The following is a 19,397-nucleotide window of genomic DNA, read 5'->3' on the forward strand; positions in this document are numbered from 1 at the left end:
ACAACCAGCACAAGTTCAAATGATGTTACACCCGAGTTTGGTCAAGCAATGGTCGTGTTATCATCTCTTTCTTATCATCTAAGTGTTTTTGGAGCTGGCTCAATAAGCTCAGGGGTTACCCTACTTCAGTACTTAAACTGAAGTAGTTATGTTTTCATGAATAAAGTTTTTGATAGTTGAAGGAAAGCCAGCAACGAAGAAGAACCAGCTAGTCGGACCAGCAAATGTACTTTAGTTCAACCAGCGAATGTCCTTAGTTCCACCAGCAAAGCTTTACTCAGCCGATAAAGCTAGTTTAACCAGCAAGACGAACTTCAGTACAACCAGTAAGATGAACTCTAGTACAACCAGCACGAGACGCTGTTTTCTTTCTGAATGGCCAACTTGCTGATATGATTCAAAGTTTTACATTATACTTTTCAATAACCAGGCCAAGTCATGTGCTTAACACGTGTGTGTGGATGTTCTAGAATGTTGAGCTGTCCAAGGAAGATTCTCATCTATCATTGACTGCTTTTTATCATGGAAGGAGCACTACCAAATGGTAAGTTTTTTGCAGATTGTGTCCTTTACTCTTATTGGCTAATTTGTAATTGTTTTTCTTTTTTGTCTCAATTTCATTTTTATGTTTTTGTCTTATCTAGAAAGTAGCTGTTATGCTTCTCCTATAAATAGAGAGCTCTTGTAATTGTAAAAGTTAGTTGATGAATAAATGAAAGTTTGATAGAGCTTATCTATTTACAAAATCTCTGTGTCTTTACGAATCTTTGATTTCGGTGGCTAAGATTGGTTTCTTTATCAGTGTATGTGGTGTTACCTTATCAAACATTGTGGTGAAATCCAAATCTTCATGTATAATATTATAGTTGTGGTGGAATCTTTAGCAGCTGTAGGTGAAGTTTTGGAGTGTTTCTAGATCTCTAATTATGGTGGTATCTTTATCAATTAAGGGTTTAGATTCTTTATCCTTTGTGTTCTTATTTCAGAATTTTATACTGTAGTGACCCGAACTTTTCCATGTTTTTATATATTAAATGAAATTGATATTTACATGATTAAATGTTTCCAACATGTTAAGTAATCAAAATTGTTAAGACTTGATTAATTGAAATAGGTTTCATATAGACAATTGACCACCCAAGTTGACCGGCGATTCACGAACGTTAAAACTTGTAAAAATAATATGATGACATATATATGGATATATATATATATATATAGTTAACATGATATTATGATAAGTAAACATATCATTAAGTATATTAACAATGAACTACATATGTAAAAACAAGACTACTAACTTAATGATTTTGAAACGAGACATATATGTAACGATTATCGTTGTAACGACATTTAATGTATATATATCATATTAAGATATATTAATACATCATGATATCATGATAATGTAATAATTTAACATCTCATTTGATTTAATAAATAATGGGTTAACAACATTTAACAAGATCGTTAACCTAAAGGTTTTACGTGTAACGACTAACGATGACTTAACGACTCAGTTAAAATGTATATACATGTAGTGTTTTAATATGTATTCATACAATTTTTAAAGACTTCAAGACACTTATCAAAATACTTCTACTTAACAAAAATGCTTACAATTACATCCTCGTTCAGTTTCATCAACAATTCTACTCGTATGCACCCGTATTCGTACTCGTACAATACACAGCTTTTAGATGTATGTACTATTGGTATATACACTCCAATGATCAGCTCTTAGTAGCCCATGTGAGTCACCTAACACATGTGGGAACCATCATTTGGCAACTAGCATGAAATATCTCATAAAATTACAAAAATATGAGTAATCATTCATGACTTATTTACATGTAAACAAAATTACACATCCTTTATATCTAATCCATATACCAACGACCAAAAATACCTACAAACACTTTCATTCTTCAATTTTCTTCATCTAATTAATCTCTCTCAAGTTCTATCTTCAAGTTCTAAGTGTTCTTCATAAATTCTACAAGTTCTAGTTTCATAAAATCAAGAATGCTTCCAAGTTTGCTAGCTTACTTCCAATCTTGTAGAGTGATCATCCAACCTCAAGAAATCTTTATTATTTACAGTAAGATATCTTTCTAATACAAGGTAATACTCATATTCAAACTTTGATTCAATTTCTATAACTATAACAATCTTATTTCGAGTGGAAATCTTACTTGAACTTGTTTTCGTGTCATGATTCTGCTTCAAGAACTTTCAAGCCATCCAAGGATCCTTTGAAGCTAGATCCATTTTTATCATTTCCAGTAGCTTTATGCAGAAAACTTGAGGTATTAATGATGTTCATAACATCATTCGATTCATACATATAAAGCTATCTTATTCGAAGGTTTAAACTTGTAATCACTAGAACATAGTTTAGTTAATTCTAAACTTGTTCGCAAACAAAAGTTAATCCTTCTAACTTGGTAACAAATCTATATTAATCATATCCTAGCTAACTTATATTGTATTATACATGTATTCTAATATATTATGTAATCTTGGGATACCATAGACACGTATGCAAATGTTTTGACATATCATATCAACCCATGTGTATATATTATTTGGAACAACCATAGACACTCTATATGCAGTAATGTGGGAGTTAGCTATACAGGGTTGAGGTTGATTCCAAAAATATATATACTTTGAGTTGTGATCTAGCCTGAGACGTGTATACAAATGGTCGTGGATTGATTCAAGATAATATATATCAATTTTTTTCTGTACATCTAATGTTGGACAACTAGTTGTAGGTTACTAACGAGGACAGCTGACTTAATAAACTTAAAACATTAAAATGTATTAAAAGTGTTGTAAATATATTTTAAATATACTTTGATATATATGTACATATTTGTTATAGGTTCGTGAATCGACCAGTGGCCAAGTCTTACTTCCCGACGAAGTAAAAATCTGTGAAAGTGAGTTATAGTCCCACTTTTAAAATCTAATATTTTTGGGATGAGAATACATGCATGTTTTATAAATGATTTACAAAATAGACACAAGTACGTGAAACTACATTCTATGGTTGAATTATCGAAATCGAATATGCCCCTTTTTATTAAGTCTGGTAATCTAAGAATTAGGGAACAGACACCCTAATTGATGCGAATCCTAAAGATAGATCTATTGGGCCTAACAAACCCCATCCAAATACCGGATGCTTTAGTACTTCGAAATTTATATCATATCCGAAGGGTGTCCCGGAATGATGGGGATATTCTTATATATGCATCTTGTTAATGTCGGTTACCAGGTGTTCACCATATGAATGATTTTTATCTCTATGTATGGGATATATATTGAAATATGAAATCTTGTGGTCTATTGTTACGATTTGATATATATAGGTTAAACCTATAACTCACCAACATTTTTGTTGACGTTTAAAGTGTGACGACCCGGAAATTTCCGACCAAATTTAAACTTTAATCTTTATATTATTCCGACACGATAAGCAAAGTTTTTTTAAAGTTAAATCTCAAGAATTTTAAACTGTGTTCATACATTCATTATAACCTCGACCAAATTCTGACGATTCACGAAGCGTTATATATAAATAGATATGTATATGTATATATATATTATAACTTGAGAATATTAATAAAGTATTAAACGTATAATACTTTACACGAACGTATTTGTTTCAATATGATTTTCGACGAAATTAAAAAATATATATTAAATGATCGAATTATCAGAAACATTGAATTATGATTACAAGTCTCTGTTGAGAGGTCCACTATGATTTGAGAAAATCTATTCTTCTTAACGATATTCAGAATAATTTGTAAAGCTATTTATAAATAAAAACAAAAAGTGTCATTTACGAAAGTTAGACAAAAGTTAGTGGAGAATTGGTTTCCATAATATTCTATTAATCTATTTTCAAACGTACAAAGACGTTTTCAGTTTAAAAACAACTTTATTATTAAAATGTATATAACTTTTATAAATATCTAGAATCACTTTTGACAACTCATTACTTAACCAGTATAATAAATATAACGATATTTATATTTTATTTTATTAAATATATATAACGATTTAAATTAATATTATATATATATTTATACGCGTATTATACATACATAGTTTTTATACTTTTACTATACTTTAACTTTACCTTTACTTTACTTTTACTTTACTTTAACTTTAATAATTCACTTTAATAATTCATACTTTAATAATTCACTTTAATAATTCATACTTTAATAATTCACATTAATAATTCATACTTTAATAATTCACTTTAATAATTCATACTTTAATAATTCACTTTAATAATTCATACTTTAATAATTCATTTTAATAATTCATACTTTAATAATTCACTTTAATAATTCAAAAATCTGTTATAAATATAATTCAATAAGTTTCATTATTTCATAGAAACTTGAAAATATATTTCTCTAAACTCTCTCAATCGATTTATATATATATATATATATATATATATATATATATATATATATATATATATATATATATATATATATATATATATATATATATATATATATTTGCTCTTTATTATTTCAAGATATTATTAGTATATATAAAATATTACGACGGAGTGCTGTCCGAGTAATTTCAAAATAGTTTTTTTTTTGAATGAGTCGAAGCTAAGAAAATTATGGGTTATAGCTATGGAGGTGATGGGTATGGTTCATGGGTATGCTCGTGAGGTCAATCTAGTGTTTATCATCTCCGTTGCATCTACGTACTTTCCTGCAATATTGAATCTCAATATTGATACGTTCGTGAATCCGAGGCCAACCTTGCACTTGTTAAATGACGTTACATGTATTTTTACTACGAAATACAGTATTGTGAGTTTCATTTGCTCCCTTTTATATATATTTTTGGGACTGAGAATACATGCGCTATTTTTATAAATGTTTTACGAAATAGGCACAAGTACTAAAACTAATTCTACGTGGGTTTAAACCAGAAATATACCCTTAGCTTGGTAACATTAAACTACTTGTCTATGTACGGTAGGCGCGAATCCTAAAGATAGATCTATTAGGCCTGACAAACCCCATCCTGACTATGGGATGCTTTAGTACTTCGAGGTTATTTTAAACACACCTGATCTGGTGTACTTCAGAGGGTAAAACATGAACGTTAAGGCTTGTTACCGGGTGCCTACAACTTATAGAATACATTTATACACTTACGAGTGTACATATATTTATAAACGGAAATTTTGTGGTCTATTTATATATTGAAATGATTGTTATGATAAACCTATGAACTCACCAACCTTTTGGTTGACACTTTAAAGCATGTTTATTCTCAGGTATTAAAGAAATCTTCCGCTGTGCATTAGCTCATTTTAAGGATATTACTTGGAGTCATTCATGGCATATTTTGAAAGACGTTGCATTCGAGTCATTGAGTTCATCATGATTATTATTATGTCAATTATAGTTGGATGTATTATGAAATGGTGTGCATGCCGTCAACTTTCGTTGTAAAGAGAGTTTGTCTTTTAAAAACGAATGCAATGTTTGTAAAATGTATCATATAGAGGTCAAAATACCTCGCGATGTAATCAACTATTGTGAATCGTTTATAATGTATATGAACGGGTCCTTTCAGTTGGTATCAGAGCGGTAGTCTTAGCGAACCAGGTCTGCATTAGTGTGTCTAACTGATAGTCATTAGGATGCATTAGTGAGTCTGGACTTCGACCGTGTCTGCATGTCAAAAGTTTTGCTCATCATTTTTGTCAGAAATTACCTGCTTATCATTCTTAGTCTAGACACATCTTATTGCAATGATTGCATGAATAGTGTATAGACAAAATTCATATCTTAGCGTATCTGCTAATTCATATCTTAGCGTGTCTGTTACTGTAAACTTTTCCTGACATATTCCGTAAATTCCTCCGTAATCTACGAAACCTTTTGCTCTATATAATTAGAATACCACCCGATAGCCGGAAAATCATTTCATATCGAAAAATTCTTTATTCAATCGTACGAAATGGAATTTGTCATTAGTTCAAGTCCCTCGGATTCCGAAATGGAATCCCACTCAAGTTCCGAAAGAAGTATGACCGGAATGGATCAACCAATTAGTCATCATCTATTATGGATGAATTGGGGATGGGTTCGTAGCCTCCTTAATCATTGGAGACAAGAAGAAGGTGATCCCTTCCATCCACCACATTGTCCTCTTGACGAAGAACCTGAAGCACTTACCGGCGAACCTATCCGAAACACCATTTTCTCTCTTATTTCTAGAGTATCTCGTCACGATTACATACTACACCAAATTCTAGATTTTATTTATCCGCTCATCCGAACCGACAATCACCCCGGTGTAATAGAAGAAGTCAACGAGCTTCGCGCTCGGGTAGTGGCTTTGGAGAATATGGTGCAAAGGTTACAAACACCACCAGCAGCAGCAGCACCAGCAGCATAAACAGTACCACCATCAGCAACACCAACAGTACCATCATCACCACCAACAACAACATCCACATCCCATACCGCAACATCACAATCTGTATCTCAAACATCAACGTCATACGCCCTGTAAATATCCAAGAATATCAACAACAACAAACGATGAAGTATTAATTCATAAACTTCATTGAAGAGATATCTCTGCGACAGTTATGTAATCTCCAAAATCTTAGAGATTATTTAATTCTGAGCGTAAATCAGATGAGTGAACGGAGATGGTAGAGTAGAAACTTTGATCGAAAATGGTGTACGATTTACATGCTAGAATTGTTTTACCAACAGCATCAATAGGACCGTAGCATCATCAACACAGTCAGTGACGTCAGTATCGTCAGAATCAACAGCACCTGTAACATCACAAACTCTGTCAGTTCAAGAATCATTGTAGACATCATTACGAATCAACAACAAATATATTGTATCAACGAGTTATGAAGTATTAACTCATTTCCAATCGAAAGATTTATATGTATATTTTATATGTATAAATTTTTAAACCATAATAAATCTTCCCGTACTAAGCTATTATGTGTGAATCTTAACTACTCAGTTAATTCATATTACAAATATGCAATGATGTACGTCCTTCGTCTGCAACTTAACCATCGTTAATTACAATCTCTATCTCAATTCAATAAAAATCCAATTCATAATAAATCAAGTGTATTATTCGAATATATGTTTGATTTTACACTTTCATCATCGATGTACTCGAAACTTTTCAAATAACATCATTCGTACCTTGCGAAGTTCACAAGAGTTTCACGAAAACCAACAAATAACAAAGTAATGATTCATAATTTCAATATTATTGAAGAAATACTTATGCAATTTATAAAGTTTTAGGGATTACTCAATTCTATTTCCAACCATAAAACAAATGAGTTTAATTTAATATTAACTCATTAAATCTATATTACATCTAAAGAAAATATACACATATATTTTCATAAAGACTGTAATAAACTTCTTTTGTACAAAATATTAATTGTGAAATTTTTTTTTAACGGGTAGGTAATACCCGAGAGATATATAAATTCATAATTAATATATTACATTTTTCGAAACTGATTCAGCAATCATCAACTATACTCCCTACTTTCACAACAATATCCATTCTTTCATATAAATCAAAACAATCATACTCATTCAAATTCAATTATATATTCTGATTTTGAAATCGCATAATTCAATTCGAAATATAACCAGTATCATCACTCTTAGATTCCTATATCTTTCAAAGCTATACTTTGACTTCAAAACTATGTTAGAACATCATATGTATTAACGATTACAATATGTGCTCAAACCCTTCGAAATTCCTGAAGACACTTCAACTAAGGAACAATCGAGATGATGATCATAGCACATGTTACCCACAGTTATACACCTGAAAAACTCTCAAAACCCAAGTCATAGTTCGACACGTATCCGTGTTAGACCCTTTGGCATTTACTAGCTAAAATAACTTTTCAATTCAGTTTCAAAATAGACAGTTTTGTCACAGCTCCAGCAAGTCAACTTCGACTTCTCAATCAAAATAGTCTTATTATAACCTCGATAGATACGTTGCCCTTTTCGCCAACGTTACCGGGGAATCGTTTATATTCACCACATTAGCAATAAACTTACCAACAACTTCATTGATCTTTGACTTTCCAAAAAAAAAAAAAAATCATTATAATTATCGAAACCCTATCATATACTCATTCGTACCTTATAACAAGAATTGTCATACCAATTATTGAGAATCAGCAATCAGTATTTTGAAACCTCGCAACATGTTTACATCAACAATTACATATACACACAACGTCTACCTCCAAGACTTATATTCTTTGAATGAGAAATTTCTGAAAAACACCCTAAACTGCGAACCAGTTCTCGAAATTTTGAAAAATGCTGATGAAGCAGCAAAAACTGTAAACGACCTTAACAGTAAAAAGTTAGATGATAAAGGATAGTATATTGGCAAAGCTCAGAAAAAGAGAAGCTTTGAAACTGGAAAACGGATTGAGCAAAGTATGAAGGAGGCTATGGACAAATCACAAAGGCTAAACCTGTCTTCAAAGAATCCAAATGATTCAGTACTTGCTGAAGTCATTAACCAATACCTTGCTCCTGACTCTAAACCCCTGCGGACAATATCCTTCATCATCCTCTGATATTAGACATTCTAAGATATTTTTATAATTATTCTTATCTGAAATCATTTACCTCTTCGCGCTATCTGTATTATATCATAAAAGAAACTATTTTAGTTTCTAAATTCTGAAACATTCGAGTTTAAAATAGGAATATTCTTGAAAAAGTGTTGGGAGCTGAAGCATGAGTTAGTATAATATAATGACACTTGATCAACGTGATTATATTACAGTAATTCATGCTGAGTTTTTAAATGGAACATGATGATTCACAGATCATAACGTCATCAATGTTACACGACTCTTATATTCTCTTTGATCTCTAAATATCAAGAAAATATTTCTTGATGATTCGGCCTTTTCCGAGGTATTCTGGTAATTTGACAAGTCAAGATCGTGCCATTACAATTTCCTTCCTAGAACATTAACAATGTTCATTCCGAAATTTATATCTGCGAATTCTGGACCATTACAAGCGGTGCTTAATCGCAAGAAGAAGAAAAGAAAGGACAAAGCTCCGAACTAGAAATGGGAGTATAAATCATAGCAAATAGAGGAGAGCATTAACTGTGGATGACAATGATTATAGAAGAAGCAAGGACTTTGAAATATAAGGGAAGATATAAAACCCAACAACAACCCAGAAATCACAAACTGCATATATCAATGCATATAGCAATATAAAGACACGGGAGAACTAAAAACACTATAAAACCAAGAGTATAGTAGAAGTAAATAGATTCTTCCTGAGGCAGATGAAAAAGAAGAGCGACAGATATGAAAGTGAGGAGTATATCAAGAATCAGCACTGGATGAAGCATATTGACAAATACTTTAAAATATGAGTTGAGAAGGTGTGAGTTGTAAGAAAACAAATGAGGTGGATTTATAGTGAAATATCCGACAGAGAAATCAAAATGGATTATCGCATTAATTCCAAGAGGATCATAATTTCCTTAATCGCCGAATAATCAAATCCAATATAGATTACAAAGATTTTCTTTTCGAAGATCAATCGTGATGACGTCAAAAGATACGACGAATCACTATTATCTTATTTCATTCATTTACGATAACTTCACTCACACGCTTCGAGTAATCGAATTATTTTATCCATTCTTCTTGAACATGATAAAACTCTATAATCGTTATAATAACATTCTTATTGTTAGTCATGACGACCTCTATCAAATTTCGGGGACGAAATTTCTTTAACGGGTAGGTACTGTGACGACCCGGAAATTTCCGACCAAATTTAAACTTTAATCTTTATATTATTCCGATACGATAAGCAAAGTTTGTTAAGTTAAATCTCAAGAATTTTAAACTGTGTTCATACATTCATTATAACCTCGACCAAATTCCGACGATTCACGAAGCGTTATATATAAATAGATATGTATATGTATATATATATATTATAACTTGAGAATATTAATAAAGTATTAAACGTATAATACTTTACACGAACGTATTTGTTTCAATATGATTTTCGACGAAATTAAAAAATATATATTAAATGATCGAATTATCAGAAACATTGAATTATGATTACAAGTCTCTGTTGAGAGGTCCACTATGATTTGAAAAAATCTATTCTTCTTAACGATATTCAGAATAATTTGTAAAGCTATTTATAAATAAAAACAAAAAGTGTCATTTATGAAAGTTAGACAAAAGTTAGTGGAGAATTGGTTTCCATAATATTCTATTAATCTATTTTCAAATGTACAAAGACGTTTTCAGTTTAAAAAGAACTTTATTATTAAAACGTATATAACTTTTATAAATATCTATAATCACTTTTGACAACTCATTACTTAACCAGTATAATAAATATAACGATATTTATATTTTATTTCATTAAATATATATAACGATTTAAATTAATATTATATATATATTTATACCCGTATTATACATACATAGTTTTTATAATTTTACTATACTTTAACTTTACCTTTACTTTACTTTTACTTTACTTTAACTTTAATAATTCACTTTAATAATTCATACTTTAATAATTCACTTTAATAATTCATACTTTAATAATTCACTTTAATAATTCATACTTTAATAATTCACTTTAATAATTCATACTTTAATAAATCACTTTAATAATTCATACTTTAATAATTCATTTTAATAATTCATACTTTAATAATTCAAAAATCTATTATAAATAGAATTCAATAGGTTTTATTATTTCATAGAAACTTGAAAATATATTTCTCTAAACTCTCTCAATCGATTATATATATATATATATATATATATATATATATATATATATATATATATATATATATATATATATATATATATATATATATATATATATATATATATATATATATATATATATATATATATATATATTTGCTCTGTATTATTTCAAGATATTATTAGTATATATAAAATATTACGACGGAGTGCTGTCCGAGTAATTTCAAAATAGTTTTTTTTTTGAATGAGTCGAAGCTAAGAAAATTATGGGTTATAGCTATGGAGGTGATGGGTATGGTTCATGGGTATGCTCGTGAAGTCAATCTAGTGTTTATTATCTCCGTTTCGTCTACGTACTTTCCTGCAATATTGAATCTCAATATTGATACGTTCGTGAATCCGAGGCCAACCTTGCACTTGTTAAATGACGTTATATGTATTTTTACTACGAAATACAGTATTGTGAGTTTCATTTGCTCCCTTTTATATATATTTTTGGGACTGAGAATACATGCGCTGTTTTTATAAATGTTTTACGAAATAGGCACAAGTACTAAAACTAATTCTACGTGGGTTTAAACCAGAAATATACCCTTAGCTTGGTAACATTAAACTACTTGTCTATGTACGGTAGGCGCGAATCCTAAAGATAGATCTATTGGGCCTGACAAACCCCATCCTGACTATGGGATGTTTTAGTACTTAAAGGTTATTTTAAACACACCTGATCTGGTGTACTTCAGAGGATAAAACATGAACGTTAAGGCTTGTTACCGGGTGCCTACAACTTATAGAATACATTTATACACTTACGAGTGTACATATATTTATAAACGGAAATCTTGTGGTCTATTAATATATTGAAATGATTGTTATGATAAACCTATGAACTCACCAACCTTTTGGTTGACACTTTAAAGCATGTTTATTCTCAGGTATTAAAGAAATCTTCCGCTGTGCATTAGCTCATTTTAAGGATATTACTTGGAGTCATTCATGGCATATTTTGAAAGACGTTGCATTCGAGTCATTGAGTTCATCAAGATTATTATTATGTCAATTATAGTTGGATGTATTATGAAATGGTGTGCATGCCGTCAACTTTCGTTGTAAAGAAAGTTTGTCTTTTAAAAACGAATGCAATGTTTGTAAAATGTATCATATAGAGGTCAAAATACCTCGCGATGTAATCAACTATTGTGAATCGTTTATAATGTATATGAACGGGTCCTTTCATAAAGCATGTTTATTCTCAGGTGAATATTAAGAGCTTCCGCTGTTGCATACTAAAATAAGGACAAGATTTGGAGTCCATGTTTGTCTGATATTATGTAAAAACTGCATTCAAGAAACATATGTCGATGTAATATATTTCTATTGTAAACCATTATGTAATGGTCGTGTGTAAACAGTATATTTTAGATTATCATTATTTGATAATCTACGTAATGCTTTTGAAACCTTTATTGATAAAATAAAGGTTTTGGTTGTTTTAAAAATGAATGCAGTCTTTGAAAAATGTCTCATATAAAGGTCAAAACCTCGCAACGAAATCAATTAATATGGAACGTTTATAATCAATATGAATGGGACATTTTATATACTCTGTTTTGGGGCTGTTACTGTCACAAATTGGGGGATTCCTGTTCAGCTCTGTTGAGTGAAGAAAACTTGTTCTAAATCGCGTTTTTAAAGTCATAATTACGCATCAAAGTGGTATCAGAGCTTAGGTTGTTTAATCGAAGCTTTATTCTCATTTTTATTGTTGTTTCAGTTCATACTCTGATTTTGAGCAGAAAAGCTTATTTCCAGATCTGATTTGAAATGGTTGAGAATCCTAGAAACATGACTCTTGAAGAAGCTCATAATCTTAGAAGAGATAGAGCTATTGAAGATCTACAACATCAGATGGAAAGAATGGTTAATTTGTTGGAAGATGGTGTGCAAAGAAGAAATAGAACCAGATTTGAAAATGGAGATACAACCATTGTGTCCTCTAGTAATGAATATGAAGATGATAGCCATGGATCTACTGATGGATCTCATGCTTCTTCACAACAAAGAAGAAGGCTTAGGAAAAGAGCTGATGATTTGAAAGATATCAAGATAGATCCACCTGATTTTGAAGGATCTTCTAATCCTGAAGATTTCTATGAATGGGTTCGGACCATGGATAGAATTATTGAGGTTAAAGGCTATTGATGTTATGCGAGGTGTATACGAAATAGTTATATTTTTATTGCGAAATATTATTAAATACGATACAATTTTACACAAGTTATTTATTTATTTATAGAGTGAATATACCTAAACCTTGCTACAATACTATAGGCAGTGTACCTAATCGTAGAGTAGTGTAGTTTTTAGTAAGTTCGGTTCGTTCCGCAGGGAGCTAGCCAAGTTTAATGCTATATTTTTAAACTATATTTGTGTATATATATATATATATATATATATATATATATATATATATAAGTAATATTATTATTATTATAAAAGGGGGGTTTTACCGTTTAGTGACCGGTTTGTCGATTTTATGTCTTAAGTCGCAATTAAAACCTAATGTAAAATAGTAAATATAAATACAACTTAATTTAAAGCGTAAAGCAAATGACGATAAATAAAAATGCGATAATTAAAAGTACGATAATTAAAAGTGGAATAAATAAAATGACAATAAATAAAAGTACGATGAAATATGAAATAAAGGAATTATGCTTATTTAAACTTCCGTAATCATGATGTTCGACGTGTTGATTTTAATTTATTACCATGGGTTAATTGTCCTTTGTCCTGGATTATTCGATATGTCCATTTGGTTTTTGTCCATAACAGTCCATCAGTCATAAATATAAAGTGCGAGTGTCCTCGTCAAATTATCCTTATATCCGAAGTCAAATATTCCAACTAATTGAGGACTTAAACTGTAACAAGGTCTTAATACTTTGTTTAATAATTACACCAGGATATCGACTGCGTGTAACCCAAGATTTTAATACTTTGTTAACAATTACGTCAAGTGTCCTTGTACATAATTCACCCCTGTTTTAATGAGTCCATTGACTATTAATTCATCCCCGTGTCCAGTTAAATGAACGATTATTAGTACTTATAAATATCCCGTCCATCGTGTCCAATCGAGTGTATGTGGTTATTTATAGGTACGTCCAATTGTAAATCTTTATATTAAATTAACGAACTATCATTCAATTAAACAAATATAAAGCCCATTAATAGCCCATAGTCCAATTTCCACAAGTGTCAGTCTTTTGTCCAAACCCCAATTATGGTACAAAGCCCAATAACCCCGTCTTTAATATTTAGCCCAACATCACGATTACTTCGATTTAAATAAGCATAATAGTAATTTAGCTACGAGACATTAATTTAAAAAGGTTGAATATAACTTACAATGAGTATTAATAGCGTAGTGTTACACGGACAGAGTTTCGGCTTACAAACTTAAAACATTCGCCACTATAACCTTATTATTATTAACTTAAAATTAAAATTAAAATTATAAATATATATATATATATATGTATATATATATATATATATATATATATATATATATATATATATATATATATATATATATATATATATATATATATATATTTCAGAGATAGAGAGTAGATGAATATATTGTGTAAATATTTCGTCCAAATTCGCTGCTATTTATAGATGTGGCCAGGTATTGGGTTCCATGCGATCGCATGGGAATAAGCCTTCCTGGCCATACGATCGCATGGCCTGCTTTTCTAGCTCACCAAGCAACAAAAATGTGGGCTGCTGTAATTTAATATATATATATATATATATATATATATATATATATTTAATTATATATATATATATATAATTTTATATAATTATATATATATTATATTATATTCTTGTGTATAGTTGACTTGTAATTTTAGGCCCGTTGCGTCGCGCATTGATAGTTGGTTCATGTCCCGGTTTCGGATTTTCGAACGTCCTTTCGTACTATTTAATATCTTATACTTTGCATTTCGTGGCTCATACTCTTGTAATTTCTAGACGTTTCTCATCAATAAATTGAACCTCTTGGATTGTACTTTGTACTTTTTAGTGTTTTGGTCATTTGCGTCTTCAATTCGTCGAATCTGTCTTTTGTCTTCACCTTATTATTTAAACGAATATCACTTGTAAATAGAACAATTGCAACTAAAAGCTTGTCTTTCTTGAAGGATAATGCTATGAAATATATGTTCGTTTTTAGCATTATCAGTTATGATGACAAAAAGGCCTTTAAAGTTACTGTAATCAGATTAAAGAAATATGCTTCCATGTGGTATGATAATCTGAAAAAGGAAAGGCAGTATGAAGGAAAGAAGACAATCAAAACCTGGTCCAAGTTAAAAGAGTGTATGCAGAAGAGATTTGTTCCTCAAGCTTACAAACAAGATCTATATATACAAATGAATACACTCAAGCAAGGCAGTATGAACGTTGTTGATTACATCAGAGAGTTCGAGCAGCTCAAAATTTGTACCAATGTCAAAGAAGCTGAAGAACACACTATAGCAAGATTCATTGGAGGCTTAAATGCTTCTATTGCTAATCAAGTTGAAATGCAATCTCTATGGACTTTCGAGAGTGCTTGCAAGCTGGCTATTCAAGTAGAGAAACGAGTAAAGAAGAAAAATAATTTTAAGTCTTATTCCAAACCAGTTGTGCTGCCGATGAAGGGTAAATCATCAATGCTGCCTAAGCATAACGAGGCAGCATCAAAAGCAGTTAAAGGCAAAGAGCATGTTGTAGCTGGTCCTAAAGATGATAGAAGGAAATGCTTCAAGTGCCATGGATTTGGGCATTTTCAAGCTCAATGTCCTAACCAGCGTGCTCTTACATTGAAGGAGATTGAAGATTTAGAAGGGGGTTTTGAAACTGAACCAGTATATGATGAGTCTGATAGTGAAGAGTTTGTTGCTGCTGATATTGGAGAGTTTTTAATGGTTCAAAGAGTAATGCACTCAGCAGAAACCATTGAAGATAAGAGCCAACGTGAAAATATCTTTCATTCAAGATGCATAGTTAAGGTTAAAGTATGCAGTCTGATTATTGATGGAGGCAGCTGTGCAAACGCAGCATCTACTCACATGGTGGAAAAGCTTGAGTTGATTTCGAAGAAGCATCCTCATCCCTACAAACTTCAATGGCTTAACCAAGACAGTGAGGTAAAGGTTACTCACCAAGTTACTATTTCATTTTCTATTGGTACTGTTTATCAGGATAAGATTACTTGTGATGTTATTCCTATGGATGCTTGTCATTTGCTGCTTGTTAGACCTTGGTTATTTGATAAGTATGTCTATCATAATGGACACCAAAATAATTACTTGCTGTATGTTAATGGTAAAAAGATCACATTCACTTTTATAAAGCCTACTGAAATACCTAGAGTTGATCATACTGCTAAGAATGATAAAACTTTGTTTATGACTCAAGCTGAAGTTGATACTGAGTTAAAGCATGGTACTGGTGCTTACTTGTTTCTGCTGGTTGAAAGTGATGAGTTGTACTAGCATGATGAAGTACCAGCTCGGGTAAAACCATTGTTGTCCGAATTTTCTGATGTGTTCCCAAGTGAATTACCTACTGGTTTACCACCAATCAGGGGTGTTGAACATCAAATTGATCTTGTACCTGTATCTGTTCTTCCTAACAAAGCAGCTTACTGATGTTCTCCTCATGAAGCAAAAGAATTAGAAAAGCAAGTTAATGAGCTGGTTGCAAAGGGGTATGTTAGAACCAGCATGAGTCCTTATTTAGTACCAGCTTTGCTGTTCCAAAGAAAGATGGTTCCATGAGAATGTGTGTAGACAGAAGAGCTATTTACAACATCACCATCAAGTATAGGTATCCTATACCTAGATTAGATGATATGCTGGATGAGCTGCATGGTTCTTGTGTATTCTCCAAAGTTGATCTTAGAAGTGGGTATCATCATATTCGAATGAAAGAAGGAGATGAATGGAAGACAGCTTTCAAGATCAAGGTTGGATTGTTTGAGTTGCTGGTCATGCCTTTTGGATTATCTAATGCACCCAGAACAGTCATGAAACTTATGAATGAAGTGCTCAGTGACACTTATTGGTCAGTTTGAGGTTGTTTACTTTGATGACATTCTAGTGTACTCAAAAACTAAAGAAGAATACTTGGATCATTTGAGGAAAGAATCTGAGCAATTGAGGCAGTATCAATTATATGCAAAGCTGGAGAAGTGTGATTTCTTTGTCAGCAAAGTAGTGTTTCTTGGATATGTGGTTTTTGAAGAAGGCATTTCACTGGATTCATCTAAGGTGGAAGCAATAAGATCATGGCCTAGTCCTTCTTCCATCACCGAAGTCAGAAGTTTTCATGGTTTAGCTTCGTTCTATTGAAGATTTATCAAAGACTTCTCCACAATTGTTGCTCCAATTACTGATTGTTTGAAAAAATGGTTGCTTGAATGGTCCAGTTCTGCCCAGTCATCATTTGAATCGCTGAAAGAAAAGTTAAGTTCAACACCTATACTTGCTTTACCTAATTTTGATATATTGTTTGAACTTGAATGTGATGCAAGTGATGTTGGCATTGGAGCTGTGCTAGTGCAAGGAAAAATACCAGTAGCTTATTTCATTGAAAAGCTAAATGGGTCCAAACTAAATTATAACACTTATGATAAGGAGTTTTATGCCATCATTCCAGCTGTTGATCACTGGTCTCATTATTTGAAGCCAAGGCAGTTTGTTTTCTTTTCTAATCAAGAAGCATTGAAATACATTAATGGTCAGCACAAACTAAATCCAAGGCATGCAAAATGGGTTGAATTCTTGCAGATGTACTCCTTTGTGTCTAAACACAAGGCCGGTACTTCTAATATTGTTGTTGATGCTCTATCAAGAAGATGTTCTTGTAGGGATGGCAAAAATACCCGTACTCGATGGGTAAACTCGAAACCCGATATTATTGGTCCGGGTTTGGTTCGGGTATACGGGTTTAGGGTGGGGTATGGGTATAGGTTTACTGTTTTTCACGGGTTCGGGTTCGGGTTTGGTTTTAAATAAAAACTCATATAGCCGACCCGTATGCCCAATTAGTTTATTCAATATATTACATTGAAAGTTACAAATAGATACCAACTTGGGCTTATATCCTACTAGCGCATTTCATAAGGCCCACCAAAATGGACAAGAAAAACATGCATACATTACATTCGAGTACAGACATGTAACTGAGATTAATCCTTGGATACTACTATGAACAAGCTGCACAGTTTGTAAATTCTTTAACATTTAATTTAATTTGATTTGAATTAAATGGTTACCCGATTATCAGTGGGAAAATCCGTTACCCGACGGTTAATTAGTTAATGGTTACCCGCCGGGTATGGTACCGGGTTTGGGGGTGAGTTTCTTAATCGGGTTTGGGTTTGATATTGCCTATACCCGACCAAACCCGACCCGATGCCATCCCTATGTTCTTGGTTGTCAATTTTTGAAGCTAGAGTTCTTGGATTCTCATTTGTTAAGGAGTTATATGAAGCTGATCCAGACTTTGCTCCTATTTTGAATTGTTCTCCTGTTAAGTCCAAAAGAGATTATGTGGAGCAAGATGGTTTTCTATTCAAGGGCAGCAGATTATGCATCCCAAAAGATTCAATCAGGGAGTTGCTATTTAGAGAAGCACATGGAGGTGGTTTGGCTGATCATTTTGGGATTAATAAGACATTGGAGATCCTAAATGAACACTTCTATTGGCCATGTATGGATAAAGATGTCAAAGCTATGATTAATCGTTGTGCTACATGCTTTCAAGCTAAGTCGACTTTCACAAGGGTTTTGTGACGACCCGGAAAATTTCAACTTATTTTAAACCAATTCTCTATATGATTTAATAATTTCGTCATGATAAGCAGTGAATTTTGACAAGTTTTAAAACTTTTGAAATGAGTTTTATACAAACAATTGACCATCCATTTGTCCGACGATTCACGAACGTCATAACTTGTATTAGTTATATACTTATGTATATATATGGATTATATCTAACTTGAATATATGATAATTAAGTATCTCATTAAATATATTAACAATGGATTATATACATAAAATGAGACTACTAACTTAAGGACTTCGAAACGATACATATATATATATATATATGTATATATGTATATATATATATATGTATATATATATATGTATATATATATATGTGTATATATATATATATGTATATATATATGTATATATATATATATATGTATATATATATATGTGTGTGTATATATATATATCTATATATATATATATATATATATATATATATATATATATATATATATATATATATATATATATATATATATATATATATATATATATATATATATATATATATATATGTATATATATATATATACATATATATATAACGCTTAACGACGTTATAACTTCTAAGTTAAAATAAATATATATGTATTGTATTAAGATGTATTAATACA

General features: G+C 31.2%; 1 protein-coding gene across 1 annotated transcript; it reads left to right on the forward strand.

Annotated features, from left to right (window-relative positions):
- The first annotated feature begins 15,195 nt into the window (after positions 1-15,195).
- On the forward strand, positions 15,196-18,738 carry LOC139849215 (uncharacterized). Its single transcript, XM_071838877.1, has 5 exons — positions 15,196-16,086; positions 16,273-16,384; positions 17,042-17,282; positions 17,370-17,761; positions 18,395-18,738. The coding sequence occupies exons 1-5, from the start codon at positions 15,196-15,198 to the stop codon at positions 18,736-18,738; spliced, it is 1,980 nt and encodes a 659-aa protein (XP_071694978.1).
- The last annotated feature ends 659 nt before the right edge of the window (positions 18,739-19,397 follow it).

This window comes from Rutidosis leptorrhynchoides, chromosome 5 (assembly GCF_046630445.1).
Source record: "Rutidosis leptorrhynchoides isolate AG116_Rl617_1_P2 chromosome 5, CSIRO_AGI_Rlap_v1, whole genome shotgun sequence".
Taxonomy (NCBI): domain Eukaryota; kingdom Viridiplantae; phylum Streptophyta; class Magnoliopsida; order Asterales; family Asteraceae; genus Rutidosis; species Rutidosis leptorrhynchoides.

Coding starts and splice junctions, on each gene's coding strand:
- LOC139849215 (XM_071838877.1), top strand. CDS start 15,196: ATGTGGTATGATAATCTGAAAAAGGAAAGGCAGTATGAAGGAAAGAAG. Junction 16,087..16,272: donor GGCTTAACCAAGACAGTGAG/GTAAAGGTTACT, acceptor AATGGTAAAAAG/ATCACATTCACTTTTATAAA. Junction 17,762..18,394: donor TGTGTCTAAACACAAGGCCG/GTACTTCTAATA, acceptor CAATTTTTGAAG/CTAGAGTTCTTGGATTCTCA.